This window comes from Heteronotia binoei, chromosome 11 (genome assembly GCF_032191835.1).
Source record: "Heteronotia binoei isolate CCM8104 ecotype False Entrance Well chromosome 11, APGP_CSIRO_Hbin_v1, whole genome shotgun sequence".
Lineage (NCBI taxonomy): Eukaryota > Metazoa > Chordata > Lepidosauria > Squamata > Gekkonidae > Heteronotia > Heteronotia binoei.
Genome location: NC_083233.1, coordinates 65496193 through 65516846, shown reverse-complemented (window position 1 = coordinate 65516846; position 20654 = coordinate 65496193). Strand labels below are relative to the sequence as shown.

The window sequence follows — 20654 nt, the reverse complement described above, 5'->3', positions numbered from 1 at the left end:
GAACAGTGGTTCATCGACAGGTCTTCTCTGCTCAGACTGACAACAGCTCTCCACAACCTTGGGTAGAAGTTTCACACCTCACTTATTACCTGATCCTTTCACCTGGAGATGCCTGTAATTATACCTGGGACCTTCAGCACGCCAAGGAGCAGGCAGAGATAGGTAACTCAAGAGGGAGAAACACATGATTGGTGAGCTGCCTGCATTGCACAGTAGGCCCTCTTTGTTGAAGAGGACTTCAGATTCAGCAGGCTGCTCCAGTATTTGCATTTCTTACAATCTTGGACTCAAGGCTGATTGCACAGAGTGAGTCAATACAATTTGACAGATGGGACATTCTATAATCAATGCACTTGGATTAGGGTTGCAGAACCTACACGTCAGCATAACCAAATGATGCAAAATTCCATAGTACAATCCTAGTTTGAGCAAGCTATACACAGTAGTATAGACCGTAATTCCTAGTAATTTTTCTAAGTAACTTTGTGAATCATTTGGTGCATTACAGCTGTATTGCCTGCATAGAAGAGCCCTCTTGAATAATTCAGTTTTGCATAATTTGCAGGAGGGTGGGGACCTTCTTGACCTCAGCCAGGCTGTTCCACAAGGTGGGGTTCCTTCCTCTTCAGGGCTGCCCAGAGAGCACATGATGGCAATTGTCCCACACTTGGAGGGGGGGGGGGGGGATTCTGCACTTGTCATCAGACCTCTGGACCGCCCCAAGTTTCTGACTCTACCCTGGTGTGAACCCAAGGAGTGACGGTGGGTAGTGTAAGCAATGTTGGGCAGTGTGGATCTGCTTCACCCCCAGCTCATGGATGTGTCACACGTGGGGGGCCAACTCTCTGCTGCCATCCAAAGGTCAATTATAGTAACTGTTAGGCTTTCAGTATTCATACAGAACTCTGATCTCTGTATTGGACGTTACTGAGGATGAATAGTCATTTATACCAAAACCTATTAAGAACAAATACCAAACAATAGCTAAGACAGCCATCTGTGACTTAGGAAGTATCTCCGTTCTTACCTCCACCATAACCTTATCAGAACACTTTAGAGCAGGGCCAACAGCTTGGAGAATGCATTTAAAGTTAAAGTTGCTTTCCTTCCACCTCTTATTTTCCTTCCTACCTACATCTGACATTTTTTCTACGTGACTCTTACGTTAAGTTTCACCACCCCTGCTTTAGAGGACATCCAATTTCCTTCATCTGGGTAGGAAGAATTCTAATTTTGCAGGACTGATGGCACGGACAAGGAAGTCACAAAATGAAATTCAGTGGAGACGACTGTTTCAACTCTTAAGACAAACATTCTTTTATTTTTTTTTTCAGTCATTTTACAAAGTTAGGAATAGGTTAAAAATTTTTTGCATTGATCAAAGACAGACCACTACCATTTCTCACAAGTACAGAAGAATCTTCTCTTCCCGCCCCCGCTCCTGCCTGGCTCTGGGGCCACAGTTCTAAGTGCACACCAAGTTGCTAGGCAAGGAGTTTCCCCGAGAACTGCTTTACCCGCCTCGGCTCTGATTCAGAAGTATGCTGTGTTGTGCTCTTTAGGGGGAAGAAGTTCACTTAAATATTTTTTTTTTAGTTTCGTACAATAGCACCAAGTGGCCTCAGATGTGCTCTTTAACCTAAGGTGTATGGTAACAGAAGAATGCAAGTAGCCACAGTAGTTGTTAAGGGCACAGGACCTAGAATAAGCTTTTAGCCTAGCTGTGAACGGGGTGCACGTAAGGCAACACTTGTTTAAAAATGTTCAGTTGTGGGCATGAGGGAGAAAAGAACAGTGTTCTGTCTTTGATCACCTTTACCCAGAACATTGCCAAAGAGTAAAGCCATCTTCCTGGGTATCATTTGCTTTAAATGAAGAGCTCCAGGTTAAAGGAGACACTGCTGCCCAAAATTCTTAGTGCCTTACCCCCCCACCACCACCAATCTTACCAGATACAGCTGACAAGTTCAGGAAGAGTTATACCTACAAGTCCTAAAGCTATATTGAAAGTTCAGCTACCCTTGGAAAGAACACCGCTCCCACAGGTCCAGCCATAGTATTTACAACCCTTTCTAATTTATCAGTGGAATAAAGAATACTTACTCTCCCAGCAGAGGGAGAAAGAAGCCTCTCTGCACAGGAATAAGCTTTGGTTAGAAGTCAGGAGTTTTCCCTTTGCAGCAAGGCAAGGCTTACTGTCATGTCAGCTGCTAAGTAGGTAGATTCCTGTCTTTCCATCTCTTCAGTCCATTAAGTGATGTTGCAGTGGCTCCATTCACTTCAATGGAACAGGAGAGTTCAGCAAGACACGCAGAAGATGCACAGTAGCGCTTGGTGGAATGTGCTGGGAGTGCCGTGTCTCCTTATGTGCCCTTTTCCATGTTGGAAGGCCTCCCTGCTGATGCAGAAGTTAGGGAGGGGCTAGTTGGGGTTTTTTGGTGATGTTAAGCAGAGTTTTGAAACTCGATATCCTACCGAGCCACAACTTTGTACCACAGCCACACATGTGCACGGAGAGTCTGTGGCTCCAGAAAGACCATCGTGTTGCTTGCTCAGGTGCGTGTGATTTTCTCTGGAGGCATAAACCCTGTGTCCCCGAGCATTCGCAGTGCCACTCTGCCGCTGGGACGGATCACCAAGTGAGTGATGCTGCCATTGTTGAGAGACATCCGAAGCCAGCCCTCAGGAGGAAACTGTAATGCTCTATGCGCACGCACACACAAAGAGGGGAAAGCAGTTACTGTGGTGATCTGAACCAATCCAGAGAAGAAGAGTTATTTATACCCCGCCCTTCACTATCCAAAGGAGTCTCAGATTGGCTTACAATCTCCTTCCCTTCCTCTCCCCACAACAGACACCCTGTGAGGTAAGTGGAGCTGAGAGAGTTTTGAGAACTCTGATTGACCCAAGGTCACCCAGCTGGCCTCATGTGGAAGAGTGGGAATCAAACCCAGTTCTCCAGAATAGAATCCACTGCTCATAACTGCAACACGACACTGGCTCTCAGAGGCATTCATCAGGAAGCCAATAGTTCTGTTTGTACACATCAGACCAAGATGACTCCATGGGAGCGCTTTGACACACCATCTGTTGTGTGTCAACAGGAAAACTTGGTATGCCCATTACAGCTTGCGCATTAACCTGGTTAAATGCGCCACCAAATGCAAGCACATACCACTGCTAATTTTAAATTTAAGTTAGCAGATGGGAATGATTACTGGAAAAAGTATTTCAAGTGATTTCTGGGTTTCTCACATACAAGATAGAAAATTAGGGTTTGTAGAGTCTTTCGGGATCAAGTGCCGTGTTCTACTGGAGAAAGTTTTCCTTCCAGACGTTTCGTTCTCAGCTGCGGAGAACATCCTCAGTGGCGTTGCAGCCGGAGCAGGTGCTCAGGCCTTCTAGGCTGCTGTGCATTGAGTGCATTCCCACTCGGCACTTGATCCCGAAAGACTCTACAAACCCTAATGATGTTACCAGCCGTGAAAACCTGAAATCTTTGATAAGATAGAAAATGCTAGTAAAACTAACAGATTCACCTTTGAGTGTTCTGGACCTAATGCTTAAAATGATTTCCAGCTTCTACCTGTGTGCAGCAAGAGCCATGTTCTGATGGGAGGTTACAGAAGAGCCTGTTATCAACAGTCAACTGTACAAAGCTTCAAACTAAAAAGGCTCTACCTGTAGCAGATGTTACGCAACCTCTTGCCTTTGATGCCAGGTCTCATTTCAACACATGTTGTTAGGCCATATTTCTAAGACCAGAACTGAGGTTCAGCTATCGGATATGAGGCAAAGCACCCCCGGCCTGCCCTCAAGGGTTGATGTGAACAGTAATGGGCCTGGTCCATCCTGCACATGTTACTAATTGGTCTCTTGGCCTACACAGTTACCATCTTCAAGGCCACAGATGGAAGTGTGGTGATTAGCTTCTCATGAGAACCTGCAGTCTGTGTGATGGGAGGGGGAGAATTGGGTGTGATGAGGTAATCTAGAGCAGTGGCTCCCAACCTTTTTGGCACCAGGGACCAGTTTTGTGGAAGGCAATTTTTCCACAGACCGGTGGATGTGTGTGGTGCTGGGGTTTTGGCTGCCCCCCCCCCAGGGGATCATTAAATTGGGGCAGGGGGAGACTGGGGCTCTTCTGCCAGGCAGCAGAAGTGACCAATCTGTCTCCCATTTAAAGACCCGCTGATTGGCTGGGTCTATAAATGCAGAGCAAGTCCCCACTGCCTCTTTCATCTGCCTAGGTCCTGGGCAGGTGGAAGGGGTGGCAAGGCTGCCTCCCCTGAAAGGGAGGTAGCTTCGGAGCAAAGCCACACTGCCTCTTTCGTCCGCCCAGGTCCCAGTCCATGGCCAGGGGACCTCTGTTCTAGAGACTTTTCCTGAAAACACATCCTGATTGGATGTCATCCTCACCTGACATTGCTGGGCCTCAAAACTATAGCTGAGCTAAGGCCCTGAAGGCGAGAAACTAGCTGGGATTTTGATAGACCCTGGGCCTGAATGATGGCATGCTTGAATTGCAATTGCTAGCAACACAGAGAACGCCTGAGCTTCGGCCTTTGATCTTTGAATTTAAGGTTTGTGCCATTTAATGCAAATTCTAAAAAGTGTTAGATAAGATAGCTTTTCTTATTTTCTAGCTTCATGATTACAGAGTAATGTGTTGGCTACAGAATAAATTTTCATATTGATAGAAACTGAAATAAACTTTATAAATCTTTTTTTGTTGTTGTTGTTATTAAACAATCACCTGGTTACTTGGGTACAACTGCCCAAAGGATCCACAGGGTTCAGCCTGGGACGCCTCGGCACCTGCCCACCTTTCTCCTCTCAACATCTGCTTGTTAATTACTAAAAAGCAGATGGAACACAAAATAGTCTTCTGGGTCAGAGAGGGCTGGAGTGAATATGCAGTTTAATTCAAGTTATTGCTACCAGATGGCTCTTGCATCACATGAAATAAGGCATACTCAACAATCTTGCGTTCCTTTAACATCTGCACCAGCATGCTAGGTTCTGTGACAAAGTCTGTTCGCAGGAGCAGTGCTCTATATGCTTCCATCCTCCAGTGCTTCAGTAGAAGACTGTTCAGAGCACAGAGTAAAACTATAGCCCACTTAGCACCGTTTGGCATCTTTAACCATCACAACAGCTCTCGCAGATGCCCCTCCAACACAGGCAACCTAAACTGAGTTCAGCATTGTCTGCTTGCAACTTCAGCACAGTTCTGAGACAGTACAGTTGTGCTGTTTTGTTCTGCTGCACAAGTGAACGGGCTGTAATGCCAGAAACAGCCAGGGTCCTTTGCAAAAAAGCGTGTCGAGAAGCCAGGAGGGAAAGCCCATGCAGGAGCTAGAAGGTTACTGAGCTGAATGATGAACTCTTCATTCTTATCCTGTTTCAGCTCTGCCTTTTTTGTATTGTTTAATATGAAGTGTTCTAAAGAAATTTATTCTGACTCTACAAGGCCAACAGGCACCTCCTGGATGGATCACTCAGAAAGGAGGGGGTACCGTGCTAATAACAACCTGCACTTTGGTAGATGATGTGGAATGCCTGCAAGCTAGAGCAAGAGAGGAAATCTTTATGCTCTCATGCTTTTCCATTTTTAACATCAAAAATAATTTAGTATGGAAGGACTGTTATTTCAAAATCTCTACTCAGAAACAGGGATTAGAGCAAATGCTTAAAGTTAATCCCGCAGTCATATGTTTTGTGGGCAGCTGTTCGTACAGTATTGGGCACTCATCCCCGCCAAATACCTTAGATCTGTAAAATGCACCCGACTGCCCAGTGTTAATTGACTGCTGCGGTTTGTGCCCTTACCCAGTTGGAAGGGCTACTCTCTCAGCAGGCACCCCCACCCTCCCCTAGCGGATTATTGCAGTCCCATAATTACCTGCATACTATGTAGCGGATGACATTGGCGTGACAGACAAAGATTTCATAGCTATCCTCTTCCTGCTTCACGTCAGCCCTATGGATGTAGTTTCGAAATGCAGCTTCGATGCGAGCCCCGTCTTCATAATACTGCTGAGGGCAGATGAAAGGTTATTGAAATGAATATATATATATATATTTTAAAAGAATGTTCTTTGCACCTTCACCTTTCAAGGATAGAGTCAGATGCAGAAAAGCCCTATATGGTCAGGGACCTGCATACCTTTCCCCACATGTTCCCTGGAGAGCACTTCAGTCAGGGTCACAAAATCTGCTCTCAATCCCTGGCCTTAAAGAGGCCAGGCTCATGACAACTAGAGCCAGGGCCTTTTCTGTTGTAGCCCCATGTTGGTGGAACGAGCTCCCTGAGGTTAGGGCCCTGCGAGAGCTCGCACAGTTCAAAGATCATTATAGCACTTGAAATGGTTTGATTTTTATGTTTTTATATCTTAATGTGATTTTATATTTCCATGTATTTCCATGAACATGGTAAGCCGTCTTGAGCATGCTTTTGCGGGGAGGGCGCGGTAGAAATTGAATAAAATAAATAAATAAAACTATTCTATCTTTTCTAGTTAAACCCTAAGGACTACCAACCACACTAAAAATATTTGGATTATGACAACATGGTCTACGTGGAGCTGCCTCTGAAGATAGAGAGCTTCAGATGGTGTTGAATGTAGTGGCCCACCTATTCACAGGGACTACAGAACTCTCAACAGACTAGTTCTGTCGGTATTGAGGGCCCTCAATGAGCTTCCTCATATACAAGTCCTTTCCTTCAAATTCTTCAATTTACAAAAGTCACAATGCAGCAAGAGCAAGACCTTGAATGGAGTGGGCCCTGCTCTTTGACATAAAAAGCTACTCAGCTTCCAAACCAGGCTACATTGAGACAAACAGGGTGTGATTTAAGGGGAGGGGGTGGGAAATCAGTGCTACAGAAACCCATTCGGTGGATGTTTGAGCGATTCTGAAATACAGCACAAGATTACAAGACTGTTGCAGCAATCAGTCACCCAAAACTCTTACCACCGCTTCTGGCTTCCAGTGAGAGATGGGAGGGTTTGGCTCAATAGGAGATCCCTCACACAGCAGGTCGGTGCTCACTTTTTTCACCCCTGAGGAGCAAAACACACGTGTCACAAAGCAAGCCTCTAAACCCCGCCAAACATTACAACTTTTACAAGAGATTTCTTCTGTCTCGTTTTAGGTACCACCCCAACACACAAAATCCCACAAAGGCCATTAGACTAGTAGACACAGTCTGTTGATGGGATGGGTTCCTAACCTATCTGAGTTTATCGTGCCACTTTTCCACTCTGTCCTCCTCCAGCTTCCAAGATGTCCTCTTTATTTTATTTATTTCCCTTTATCTGATGACAATCTTGGCCGTAAGTCCGTACAGCTACTTCTCACTGCCCAATCGGCTTAAGTCCTCCCTGAGTGCTCACACTCCACTCCGAGTGCTCTCAGCTGCTCCTGTAGTTTGAGCATGTTCCCCTTATCTAGTTTCCAGTGGTGTCATCACATGCATTTTTGACCATCACTAACATCTATTCCTGAAGGTCCATGGACACTCCAGAGCAAACTTAAGAAAGAGCTCCTAACCTTTCTAGCCAACCTGGAGGGCCACTATCAGAAAGTTCCACTTGCTGTGCTATCAACTCTCCATCCAAATCTACTACTTGGTCACACTCCTCATCAGACATTTCTCCCAATTGGAGCCCCTTAAGATTATTGCTCCTAATACACAAAGGATCTGAACATGGAGTATCTTCTAAACAATATTCAGGCAACCCTTGACTACCAATTTGGAACCCATCTTTCACTAGGACGCACATAGTTATCAGTGCCGAAGACAACATTATATTCTTTCTCTAAGGTTCGAAGTTCAGTAGCATACTGAAACCTTTTCAGCAGGATTTAAGACAGCTGGTACTTGTTTGCCTCCCCACTACCGAGTGTGCTGTGTCTCAGTTAATTTTTATTCCTGAAAGCGATCCCAAATTGGCACTTGTTTGTTCTAACAGACTCTTGCCAGCTTTGTCATGAAATCTTCAGAACCCATCATCAGAGCATCTCCTGCATGAGGAGCTCCATCCTCTGACCCTCTTACTCCTTAAAGGGAGCTGTGCATTTCTAGAAGAGGTTTGCCATAGGAGATCACTAACCTACTATCAACCTCTGTCAACTAATCTCTGGACACAACCTCGGAGGTAACTGGCATTTCAACACTGGGCCAAAGCGCCTTTGACCAGAGGAAATGTCCACCCAGAACTGATTTTCAAACAACCTGCAACATGACAAGTTGCCGTCACTGACTGTCTTGTTGTCTACTCCACTCTTAAAGTTACAAGAGCCAACAGAGTTGCAAAACTGGCATCCTTGACCATATTTATCAGGACTGTGTGAAAAAAGTCAAGTTATTGCTCCTTGGTTCAAGCACAGTGACAGGGCAGACCAAACAAACAGTAGTTTTAAGTGTTCCAGACAGAGGACAAACCAAACAAACAGTAGTTAACTGTCCCAAACTGAGTAGGCTATCAATTAGGACAAAACCATAAAAAAGGCATACCTGAGGGAGGAGGAATTCAAAAAGTGAACTAAAAACAGTGTTTAGAGATTAAGAATGCAGACAGCAGCCTGCAGCTTGCAGCCTTGCCTTTTCATTTTCTGATAATCCTTCTGGTCTTTTAAAAAAGTTTATCATGCTACCAGGGCTTGTCACAGACAGGTGGGGACTTCTACATCCAAAAGAGCTTTTGTGCCTCACAATGCACATGAGAAAAAACTCAGCTCAAAAACCAAAGTCTGAGTTCAGTGGCATACTGAAGATCAACGAAGTTTTATTCAAGGTATACTTGGTGTTGCATAACTAGTTCAAAACTCAGTTCAAAGATCCAAGTTTGAGTCTAGTGGCACCTCTAAAAGGACAACGTTTCATTCAAGGTATGCTCAGGGTCATATAACCGAGCATACCTTGAATAAAACGTTGTTAGTCTTAAAGGTGCCACTGGACTCAAACGTTGTTCTACTGCTTCAGGTCAACATGGCTGCCCACCTGGATCAGTTCAAAGATGTTCTTCCCCTTCCCCAAGAAGCAGCAAGTTGTGGAACTGCACACATGCTTTTGTCCAGCAGCACTAGTCACTACATTCCTCCCATTTGCAGCTCCTGGCATCCAACCCACTGGGGCTCTAGAACACAACTGGCTAAAAGCCACACGAGCTGTTCAGCAGAAATTCTACCCCAAGACTGCTGAGAGGAGTCACTCACCAGGAAGATGCTTGCTGATTATGTTGGTTGTTTCGGACGCTCTGGTCATAGAGGAGTGTATGATTTTGTCAAATTTCAGTCCCAAGCTTGCTAGCCTTTTCCCTGTCAACTCAGCTTGCTCACGTCCTAAGAAGAAGGATTACGTGTGAGTTGCTAATACTTTCAGTGCATTACTTTGGCACGTTCACAGGAAAATAATAAATGCTGACATAAGCATGTACCGCTCCCTTTCTTCTTTACACAAAAACATGCAAGATTTTCAGAATATCATTATCACTGTTCCCGCTTGCATTCTTTACCCAACTGGATAACAGAAATTATTGCATGAAATCTTGCTTATACTTTGGAGATAGATGTAAGCATGTTGTTTTATGGCGACTTATCTTACAACTCTTGTTAATTAATAAAAGGATTGCAACATTTGCAGCATAGGTTGAAACTTGTTTTTCTGAAGGTCTAGGGAAGGTTCCTTCCTCTTAAGTCACTCTTAAAGATGATCATCCATTTAAAGCAGGCTTGTCAAATAATGAAACATTCAAAGAGCAAGTAATCATTTCTGAAGTTAATAGAAGATGCAGGCAGTGGTGTGGGCCCAACTGGGGAAACCCCAAAGCAACAACAAAAACCTTAGAAGCAACTAAAACCTCACGACCTTTCCTACTGTTACTCAGATCATTACTCAAGTCATTCCCTAGGCCTCAGAAGTAAGACTGCAGAATGTCCAAAAATCCTTGTTTCCAAAAAAAAAAAAACCCCGAAACAAAAAAAAACCCTGGAATTTTGGGGGGGAAACTGAAATCTATGGAATATTCTTCCCTAAACCCATTTTGCTACTTTAACAACATGAAATGTATCATTTATCTTAGCACATAAAGTTGTATGAACTGATGAATGGAATTTAACAATATAAATGCCTTAGTTTTCTACAAGCAAAATTACAAATAACCCAATATTGAAGTGAGAGAGAGAGTTGAAAATTGCTGCACCTATGCTACAGTTTACTCACTCCGAAAGAAAAAAATCAGGAATTTTACTCAGCACTTCAAAAAAATTTTTTTTAATCTGATACTGCATATTTCAGTAAAACCTTGCCTTAAAAAGCATTTTATTTAGTTGAAAAGAAAAATGTTCTGTACAGGGGTTTTTTTAATGGTTCTCAAAATTAGAAAAAAGTCTTAAGAAAACTGCTTTTGTCCAGTTTTTTCCAGGCCATTATCAGATCATAGAAGCTAAGCAGGGTTGATACTTGTGTGGAAGACTACCACGGAAGACTCTGGAGAGGAAGGTGATGATAAACTACCTTTGCTTCTCACCTGCCTTGAAAGCTCTTTGCTGAGGTTGCTGTAAGTCAATTGCAAGTGGATGGCACTTCACATGCAAACTAAACTGCTTTTATGCCTGCAGTAGATTTAATGTTTAGATTATTTTATTTTTACTTCATGAGGCACTTCAAGCAGGTCTCTGGAGAGGCTGCCTAGAATTCTCTATATAAAATAAACCACAAATGAAGAGTCTGGGCATACAGGGTACAAGTGATTGCTCCCAGAGTAGTAGTTTACATGGCTTGTCTCTGATGACGTTTTAAGTACCTACATAAAAGACTTTTACAGCACAGAAACAGTCTTTTTTTCTACCATAGATTCAAAGAATCTCCATTGTAACAGATCCTATGGGTTTGGCCTCACAGCAAGCACAAGATCTCTCTGGTACGAAGCATGCAAAATCCAACAAAGTGCCAAGTATACATACCCAACTGAGTCAGAGTTCTGTCTTTATCCGCTTGCCCATCCAAGTTGTACTGAGAGTGGCGTATGAGGAATATGTGCCTGGTAGCTTTTGCTTTGTAGTGGTCTAGGCGAGATGAGAGCTCCTTTTCCCCAGTCTCTTCATTTTTCTTCTTCAGATTAATAAGAGCCACTGGTTCTCTCCTGAAAACAATTTTAAAAGTTATTGCTTTGTGTCAACAAATACTACGGTGACTGAACATGCTCAAACTCATTTTTTTTGGTACTACAGGTTTCTGCAACCAAGAGCACGAGCTTCAGTTTGGAAGACACCAACTTTCCCAGACAGTTCCTCCTTTAAAAACTCAAGTGCTGCTGGCAACCAAGACCAAGATTATTCATAGTTCAGTATTCCTCATTACTATGTATGGTTGTGAAATCAGGATAATGAAAGGAGAAGAGTTGGTTTTATATCTGCCCTTCACTACCTGAAGGAGTCTCAAGAGCGGCTTCCAATCACTTTCCCTTCCTCTCCCCACAACAGACACCCTATGAGGTAGGTGGGGCTGAGAGAGCTCTGAAAGAACTGTGACTCACTGACCCAATTTAAGCTTCATTCATCCAAGGTCACCCAGCTGGCTGCATGTGAAGTACTAGGGAATCAAACCTGGTTCATCAGATTTGAGTCTGAAGTTCTTAAACCGCTACACCACAGCTAAGGTAGGATTCTCTGCCCAATCACAGATCTCCAAAGAGCTATTTTACTTAGGGATGGCCAAGAGCTTGGGCACAACCAACCCAAGGAATTTTTGACCTTTGTATGTTAACCACCAGAACTACCATGCAATATCATAATAGAATTATGCAAGCTTTACCAACCGCAAAACCATTCTGCCACTTAGTAGGAGTTAAGGGAAGAAACTGCTGTGCAAAGAACACAGTACGGAACAAATGTTATGGGTAGAGGCTTCTGGAATTTTTAAACTTCCCAAACATCTGGAACTATTAGCTGATGCTTGTTCACTGGACAATTACTGGAACAATTTGGTTGCATTGTCTTGTGCCTTATCTGCAGTAAAATCCAGACTGATAGCAGTAGAACCTAAAAGATAAAAACATTTAATCCATCATTTTGCTTAAAGATGAGCACATTATTTGTTTGCCTTTGCTCTCTTGATGGTAGCATACTGAACAGTGTTCTTGGCACTAAGTTTCTTGTGTCTTAACCTTTTATTAATCCCAGAAATAGATCTTATACGAGAACCACATCTCTCTAGCTTCCATAACAGATTTAGGCAGACTGTAAACAACAAAGCCTGTAATAAGAAATCCCTACCACAGTAACATCCCCAATCTATATTGCCAGTCTGCTGGAAGGTAGTTCTATGGGGCAGCCACCTATTTATCTCCCACTTAATATTCTACTACATTGAAAAGCTAAAATATTGGTCAAGATAATAAAATGCGCCAGTCAGAGTAGCTGTCTAGTTCTTCACTTCTGCTTATGTGTTTTGCATACAATCACATCCCCCCTCCATGTCAATCCTCTCAATGATTTTAAAGGTTAAAACAAATTAAGCAGCGCAATCTTAAGAAGAAATGTGCAAACATAATATGATGGTTAGGATCTACCTTCCTTAATCTCCAAAATGACAGCACTGCAAAATACAGACCGTTGCTATTTAAACAAGCCACGTCTACCAAGTCAAGCAGCAGTGACCTGAAGTTTATGATAGCAGGCATGGGCTGGTGATTAGAAAGCATGGGCAGGCTTCTAAAACTTTGTTTTAAAAAAATCAAAAGCATGTCCATTTGGGGAGGGGGATATAATGCCATTTTGTCAACCTCCCAAACCAGCCATTTTCTCCAGGTGAACTGATTTTTGTCACCTGGAGATCAGTTGCAATAGTGGGAGATTTCCAGCTGTGACCTGGAGGTTGGCAGCCCTACTTATACCCAAAAATTTCTGCAGGTCTCAAAGGTGCTATTGGACTGGGGTCTATCTAATCTATCATAATGGGTGTAAACCATTGCCAACTGGTGATGAATGACCAAAAATAAGAGACATCTGAATAGTGTACATAAATCTTTTAGTAAAAAAACTTCTGCCTGGTTTCGCCGATGTAAATAAAAGAAGGGCATGGCCAAAACATAACAGCATGTATCAAATCAGAGGAAGCACAAGGGAACGAAACAACGATGGACCACTTGTTAGATAAACAAACCAGCCCCTGCTAGAAACCCCAGCGCTAAAGTTTGTCCTCTCATGTCCAACTAAGTGACAATGTCACAGTACCCCTAGCCATACGGTTAACTTAAGTGAGTCAGTTTGGTGTAGTGGTTAAGTGCATGGACTCTTATCTGGGAGAACCAGGTTTGATTCCCCACTCCTCCACTTGCAGCTGCTGGAATAGCCTTGCAGAGCTGTCCTTGAAATAGCTCTCTCAGCCCCACCTACCTCACAGATTGTCTGTTGTGGGGAAGGAAAGTAAAGGAGATTGTAAATCGCCCTAAGACTCTGAGATTCAGAGTGAAGGGCAGGGTATAAATCCAATATCATCATCATCTTCTTCAGCTTCATCCACCTACACACCTGCTAACATATCTCATATGCCCACAATGCCCTTCTGTCATTTACACCAGCCAAAATGGACAGTCTCCATGCAAAAGAGTAAACAACAACAAAACAGAATTCACATCAGGCTGCAATACCGCTTCACGGAGTACATTTTCCTACTAAAGAGTAACATCCCTACAGAATTAGGCATGTATTTAGTATCATTTAAAGTAGGAGACCTGTATATTTTTACCCCTCCAACAGAAGCTGAGAAACTACAGTGCCATGGGGCAGAGAGGAATAATCAGAGTATCAAGTATTATCAGATGTTACCACATAACTAGTTTGTAATAAGCCTAATACTTATATTCCCCACACTCCTCACAATGAGCCTATTAGAAAATTAAAAGCCTGACGGATTTTTGCTCCTATTTAGTGTTATTAGACTGGTTGGATAATTTGGACACACCTCCAGAGAAGAGCTTAATAAAAACGAAAGCTTGGATTTCTAATGGGTTAATTACAAAATCTCAATGCAATCATGTTCTAAAGGTTATTCCATACCCTTTAGCACTTGAAGTGAGCAGAGAAGTGAGATATCTGAAGAAGTGAGCAGTGACTCACGAAAGCTCATACCCTGTTACAGATTTTGTTAGTCTTTAGGGTGCTACTAGACTCTTTCTCTTTTCATCTGCTTAAACAATCATTCTTCAATCCCAAATTAAAAGTGATGTATATATAAAATCTACTGCCGGATTCAAGGATCCACAGAAATTCACAGCAGAGTTGCCATAAAATGTATTAAATAAGAAATTAATTATGTTTGCTGGGTTATCTCTCAGAAGAAGGATTATTTGTTAACAATAAAGGTATCTGAGCCAAAACTGTAGGTGTACCTCAGTCTAAATCGCCTTGCATTTCAACGGAACGACTCCACTTTCTACTGGAAGTGATTAGAACACAGCCCAATTTCCATTCTCCAGGCCAGGTAGAACAGCATTTCAACAAACAAGGCCAAAATGTAGACAGCAGCTCAGGGGCAGCTCACAGTTCATTAGGGCTCATTCACACTATATCTATGCCCCTAAGCAAGGGCAAATTCCAGCAAGTAACCATGTTCCTTCACAGCAGCAAACTGACGGAAAAGTGCAGTGGAATCCCTTATACTAACTGGATTCCCTGTATCTATTGCAGTTATTACAATATATGAGCATCCAAGAGCAAAAGCAGCCTACCACATTTATGCAAGCTACCCCCTGACAATGTCTGCAATCCAAACCACAGATATACACCACATGTAAACTGTTTGGGGGCATTCCCAAGGGGAGGGATTTCAATAGAAGACAATAAATTAAAAATCTCACTTATCCACCAACACTGAACTCAAAGTAGCATATACAGATCTCCGACCCAGGTTCTAACCAAACACCTCCTTAGCATCATGAGCCCTTCAACCACATATGCACCAGCCAGCAGATTAAATATTAGCATGGTGCAGTGGTTAGTGTATTGGATTTATGACTGGAAAGGCTTGGGTTCAAATCCCCACTCCGCTACAAAGTTTACAGGGACACTTGGACCAGTCATAATCTCTCAAGGCTGTTGTGAAGATAGGAAAAAACCAAAACATCTAAGTTCTCTGCAGGAAGAGCTAATATAAAAAATGTAAATGCATGTTTTCAGGCACTGTGAACCACTGAGATAAACTGGAATACAAGTTTGACAACTCATATCAAGGATCATATTCTCATGCACCCTGTTTTAATTATTCAAAGTGCAAAAACAACTACTTAGTGCTAAGGTGAGAAAAACCAATGCGGATTAGAATCCACGCTTCAGCCACATGAGCAGTTGGAAAGGATAAACCTGACTGTTAGTAAAACAAGGGGATCAGAGTGCCATTTAACAGAGGCAGCTGCTTGTATTAGATGATATTGAACGCACACCAAAAAAAGTGTCTGAAACACAGAAAAGGAACATGTATCACGGTTTTTCACTCTTCTATAAACACTCTGCAATCATTATAATAGCTTGACATCATAAAGGGCTTAACTCAAAACTCCTGTTGATCCACATGCAAACATATGCATATGATTTCTTGATTAAAATTTCTTTAACTGGCAGGGTGACAGCCATAACCCAATCCAGAATAAGTCAACAGAATCTCTCCAGAGTGGATAAAAATCAAACGCTTTTAAAAATAAAACGGATTTTGCCTGACCTAGATAGTCCAATCTTGTCAGATCTCAGAAACTAAGCAGGCAAGTACTTGGATGGAATACCAGGGGTGGGAGACAGAGGTAGGCTGTATCAAGCCACTTCTCTGAACATCCTCCATGCCCTAGTAGGGATTGGCAGAAGTTGCCATGACTTCCAGGCGTGCACATGCATGCACACAGAGAGACACATAATAAAAAAACAAAAATTATAACAGTGGGGTTTTTTAACTAAAAGTTGTACTTTTTTTAAAAACCTGGTTTTCAGTTATGTGAATCCTACACAAACAATGCAACCCTGAGCAGCGCCACACCCTTTCAAGTTCATACAAGTCAATGGGTTTAAAAGGGCACAGCTCTGCTTAGAATCAGCATTGTCAGGGTCATAGTAGATAGCTCAATAAAAGTGTCGACCTAGTATGCTGCAGCAATGAAAAAGGCAAACTCGATGTTAGTGCTTTTTAGGGATTGAGAATAAGACAGCTAATATTGTAATGCCCTGTATAGTACGGCCTCATTTGGTATGGCCTCATTTGAAACACTGTGTACAGTTCTGGTCATCATATTTCCAAAAGGACATTGCAGAGCTGGAAAAAGTAGAGAGAAGGACAACCAAGATGACTAGGAAGCTGGAGCACCTTCCGTATAAAAAGAAAGATTTATAAAATTATGCACGGGATGGAGAGAGTTGACAAAGAGAACTCAAAATGTGGAATTCACTGCCAGAGGATGTTCTTACTCATAGAAAAAAATATCCTTGAAGTGATGCATAGTAAGCATGATCAACATATATTCAATTATCTTTTGAAAACAAGTTGGTCTGACCAATCATTTGCATGCTCTTGCTACTACACATCTCTGGCATCTTAGTCATGTCTACCTGACAGGTATACATATGACCACAAGACAAATTACCAGAACTTTTATCCATGTACAGTGTTACTGACACACTTCAATAAAAATCTTGTGTTAAAAAAGATACGGGTTGCAGAAACACATGAGCTGCAACGAACAAACATTTTATACTGGAGAGCCAGTTTGGTGTAGTGGTTAAGTGTGCGGACTCTTATCTGGGAGAACGGGGTTTGATTCCCCACTCCTCCACTTGCACCTGCTAGCATGGCCTTGGGTCAGCCATAGCTCTGGCAGAGGTTGTCCTTGAAAGGGCAGCTGCTGTGAGAGCCCTCTCCAGCCCCACCCACCTCACAGGGTGTCTGTTGTGGGGGAGAAAGATAAAGGAGATTGTGAGCCGCTCTGAGACTCTTCTGAGTGGAGGGCGGGATATAAATCCAATATCTTCTTCTTCTACTGCTAGCTGCTTCATATTACTGAAACAAGACTGAGAAAAGGCAGCACAAGAAGTGAAACAGAAACCAGTAATGTTGGAAAGAAAGAAAAACACCTCCATCTTGTAACCTATGAAGGAATTATTTAAAAAGAAGATGATGATATTGGATTTATATCCAATTTACCAAAGCACTTCAGAACACACAAAAAACACATTTCCCCTCACCACACCAGAAGAAGTGAAGGACATATGAATAGTCTTGGAAGATTAGACTAAAGTCCAGCATCCTGCTTTACAGAACACCCATCAAACTGTCCTAGCTATCTTTCAAGGCCAACAGACAGGGCGCAAAGACGAAAGCTTCCTGCTAATGATGCTTCCCATCACTGGCATTCAGAAGTTTCTCACCTCTGGCTGTGGATTTTCCTTAAGTCATCATGGCTATAGATCCAGGTAGGCAGCCGTGTTGGTCTGAAGCAGTAAAATGAAACCGCCGGACTCAAAATTTGTTCATCATGGCTAGTTACTGACATTTACGACTGGCTTGTCCTGTATGTATTATGAAGTGCAACAGAGGTGAAATATTCTTGTAAGCAGTGTTCTTTCTAAGATGAGTTAGTGTGAGTTAGCTCAGTTTTTTAACCTCTGGATCACACATTTTTGTCTTAGCTCAGGAAAAATGGTCCCAGAGCAAGATAATTTATGCAGTAGTTCACAACTTTAATACCAGTAGCTCGCAGAGAACATTTTTTGCTCATAAAACTCCACAGCTTAGAGGAAGTTCGAGAGCTGCTTGTAAGGCACCTTTCCGCCTAGCCATCAATCACTGCAAAACCCACGTACTAGTGTATTTAAAGCTGCACTGTTACCCAAGCAACTAATAACCAGGTAAAATAGATTACAAACACATTTCAGTTTGCCTACTCTTTAGAAGAAACACATGGTAGGCCTCGACAAGGCAATTTTGAAAGGGTTTACAACACACACTTTAATGGGATGACAGATCCGTCCATGGCTACTAGTCTTACCGACACAATAAAAACCTTGCAAGAAACGTTCAGGACGTGTGGTTTGTTTGTCCCACGTCTTATCTAAAGAAAGCTGTTTCCGTTTCTGCCGTCAGACGTGTACCTACACTCATCCACCCGTAAACCGATCAGCCATTTTAATACGCATATTTTGAATCTTCACACATCGCTACCAAGACACAGGCACTGAACGCCGCCGCCTCGCCTTCCCTACTGAGACCTTATATTCGTGCATTTGAAGCAGGGGTAGTCAAACTTGCTTAGCACAGGAGCCACACAGAATAAATGTCAGGTGTTCGAGAGCTGCAAGGCATGAACATTAGAAATTTGAGAGCCGCAAGACAGGCAGGCAAACAGAGGGGGGAGGGAGAGGTGGGAAGAAAGCAAGTTTAAATGCAAAGCAATAAATAATGAATACATGCATCCTCCAAGCCGCTGGCTGGCTTGGTCTGGAGAAGTGATTTAAAGAGAGAAATGCCTTCTCCAAGCCTGTGGACGGGGTGTTCGGGACTTTCACACAGTATGTGTGAAAGGGCCACATGTGGCTCCCGAGCTGCAGTTTGGGGCCACCCTTGATGTAAAGCCTCCTGCGTCTTCCCGGGTGCTCAGCAACGGCGGGTTAACACGCGGTGTTCGGAGCGGCACGTGTGAACCGGCTTTTCCGGACAAAGCCCCCCGCTGCCCCTCGGGGCCTGCCCTCCTCCTACCTGTCCCAGTTGCTATCCCAGTAGCCGCAGCCGTTGCTGCTCCTCTCGAGCCAGCCGGGAGCGGCGGGGCAAGAAGCAGCGGGCGAAGGCAGAAACAGCAAGCCCTGCGGGGAAGGAGGCGCCGAGAGCGGTTCGGGCGCGTCCCCGCCGGCCTTGCTGCTGCTGACCAGCTGCTGCTGCTGCTGCTTCCCGATGGCGAGCGAAGAAAGGAGGACGGAGCCGCCCGCCAGCCCGCAGGCAGCGGCTGTCACGGCCACGACGCGCCGGAACGCCATGAAGGCGGGCGAGGGAGAGAAAGACGAGGCGAGAGAGAAGCAGCGGGGGCGGCTCGGCAGCGCCGCCTTATCCGGGCCAGAGGCAGAGCCGGCCGCGGGCAGCCCGCCTCGTCACGCCCCCTCACAGCGCCGCCCTGGCGAGTCAGTCAGGCCCAGGCGAGGCAAGGAGAGGAGATCAGGCCTCGCCTCTCCCGCCTCGGACGGAGCGCGGCGCGGGACAAGATTCTTCCGCGGCTCTCTGAGGAGAAAGAACCCTTTCGACTGGGAAGGCCAGGCAAGCTTAGGCCAGGAGAGGAAAGGGTTCATCGATCAGGTGCCAGGCGGTTGCCAGCCTCCAGGTGGGGCCTGGAGGGCTCCCGCTTTTACAACTGATCTTCAGCTGGCACAGGAGAAGATGGCTGCTTTGAAGGGTGGACTCTATGGAATTGTACCATGCGGAGGCCCAGGGCTTTTTGTGGAGCAGAAGCTCCTCTGCATATTAGGCCACACACCCCTGATGTAGCCAATCCTCCAAGAACTGACAGTAGACCCTGTAAGAAGACCCCTGTAAGCTCTTGGAGGATTAGCTACATCAGGGGTGTGTGGCCTAATACGCAAAGGAGTTCCTGCTACAAAATAAGCCCTGCTGAGGCCCCTCCCCTCCCCAAACCCTGCCCTCTCCCGCCCCTCCAAATTTCCAGGTGTTTTCCAACACAGACCTGGTAACCCTAACTCTACCCTTGGCGTGTTGTGCTGCCAGCCTGCTTGCCATCTTTGAACATATGACGTTGCCTTATACTAAATCAGACTCTCGGTCCATCAAAGTCAGTCTTGTCTATTCAGACTGGCTGTGGCTCTCCAGAGTCTCAAGCTGAGGTTTTTCACACCTATTTCCCTGGACCCTTTTTAGTTGGAGATGCCAGGGATTGAACCTGGGACCTTCTGCTTACCAAGCAGATGCTCTACCACTGAGCCACCATCCCAGCCTGAGCCTTCTGCTACTGGTGTTTCTGTGGGCAGGAAAAGGGTCCTGGGAGATGCCAACCTCCAGGCACCACCTGGAGATCCCCCACTATTACAGCTGATCTACCAAACTAGATCAGTTCCCCTAGAGAAAATGGCTGCTTTGGAGGGTGAACTCTATGGCAATATACCCAGCTGAGGTCCATCCCCTTCCCAAGCCCAGGCTCCATCCCAACATCTCCAGCTATTTCTCCTAGTGTTGCCAGCTCCAGATTGGAGAATACCTGGAGATTGGGGGGGGAGGGTAGAACCTGAGGAGGGTGGGGTTTGGGGAGGGGAGGGAATGCCATATAATGCCATAGAGCCCACTTTCCAAAGCTGCCATTTTCTCCAAGGTGAACTGATCTCTTACCTGGAGAACAGTTGCAATAACATATCTCCAGCCACCACCTAGAAGTTGGCAACCCCAGAGCGGGCAATTCTCAGGTTTGGGGGAGGGGGCAGCCATAGGACCAGGCTTGAGTCCTGCATGGCAGAGGCCTGGAAATTATCTCTGGGACTGGTGGAGAGGCTTCCCTTGCAGGCTGAGTGTCACGACAGCCTCTGTCTTTGAGCGGAGGCATCATCTGCAGGTAGCTGTGCTGTGCCAGGCCTTTCCGGGTCCCTCTGGGCCTCCTCAGACACTGATCTTG

General features: G+C 44.5%; 1 protein-coding gene across 3 annotated transcripts; it reads right to left on the bottom strand.

Annotated features, from left to right (window-relative positions):
* Window positions 1–1292: 1292 nt before the first annotated feature.
* On the bottom strand, window positions 1293–19175 carry PGAM5 (PGAM family member 5, mitochondrial serine/threonine protein phosphatase). Of its 3 annotated transcripts, XR_009555965.1 has the most exons (7): window positions 18746–19175; window positions 10975–11153; window positions 9226–9351; window positions 6979–7067; window positions 5906–6039; window positions 1478–2703; window positions 1293–1438 (listed from the first exon to the last, which is right to left on the bottom strand). XR_009555965.1 is itself a non-coding variant. In XM_060249490.1 (6 exons), exons 1-6 carry the CDS (start codon window positions 19018–19020, stop codon window positions 2553–2555), a joined length of 954 nt encoding a protein of 317 aa, XP_060105473.1. In that variant the 5' UTR covers window positions 19021–19175; the 3' UTR covers window positions 1293–2552. The 3 variants fall into 3 exon arrangements, 2 of the variants coding, with proteins under 2 accessions (XP_060105473.1, XP_060105474.1); XM_060249490.1 differs by having other exon boundaries at window positions 1293–2703; XM_060249491.1 differs by having other exon boundaries at window positions 1293–2703; window positions 5906–6036.
* Window positions 19176–20654: the final 1479 nt, after the last annotated feature.

What these genes read in the sequence shown, in the direction of transcription:
- PGAM5 (XM_060249490.1), bottom strand. Translation starts at nt 19,020, where the DNA reads ATGGCGTTCCGGCGCGTCGTGGCCGTGACAGCCGCTGCCTGCGGGCTG. An exon ending in CAGAACTCTGACTCAGTTGG is followed by an intron (nt 9,352 to 10,974) that starts GTATGTATACTT and finishes CCTTCTTCTTAG; the next exon opens with GACGTGAGCAAGCTGAGTTG. An exon ending in AATCAGCAAGCATCTTCCTG is followed by an intron (nt 7,068 to 9,225) that starts GTGAGTGACTCC and finishes TTTGCTCCTCAG; the next exon opens with GGGTGAAAAAAGTGAGCACC.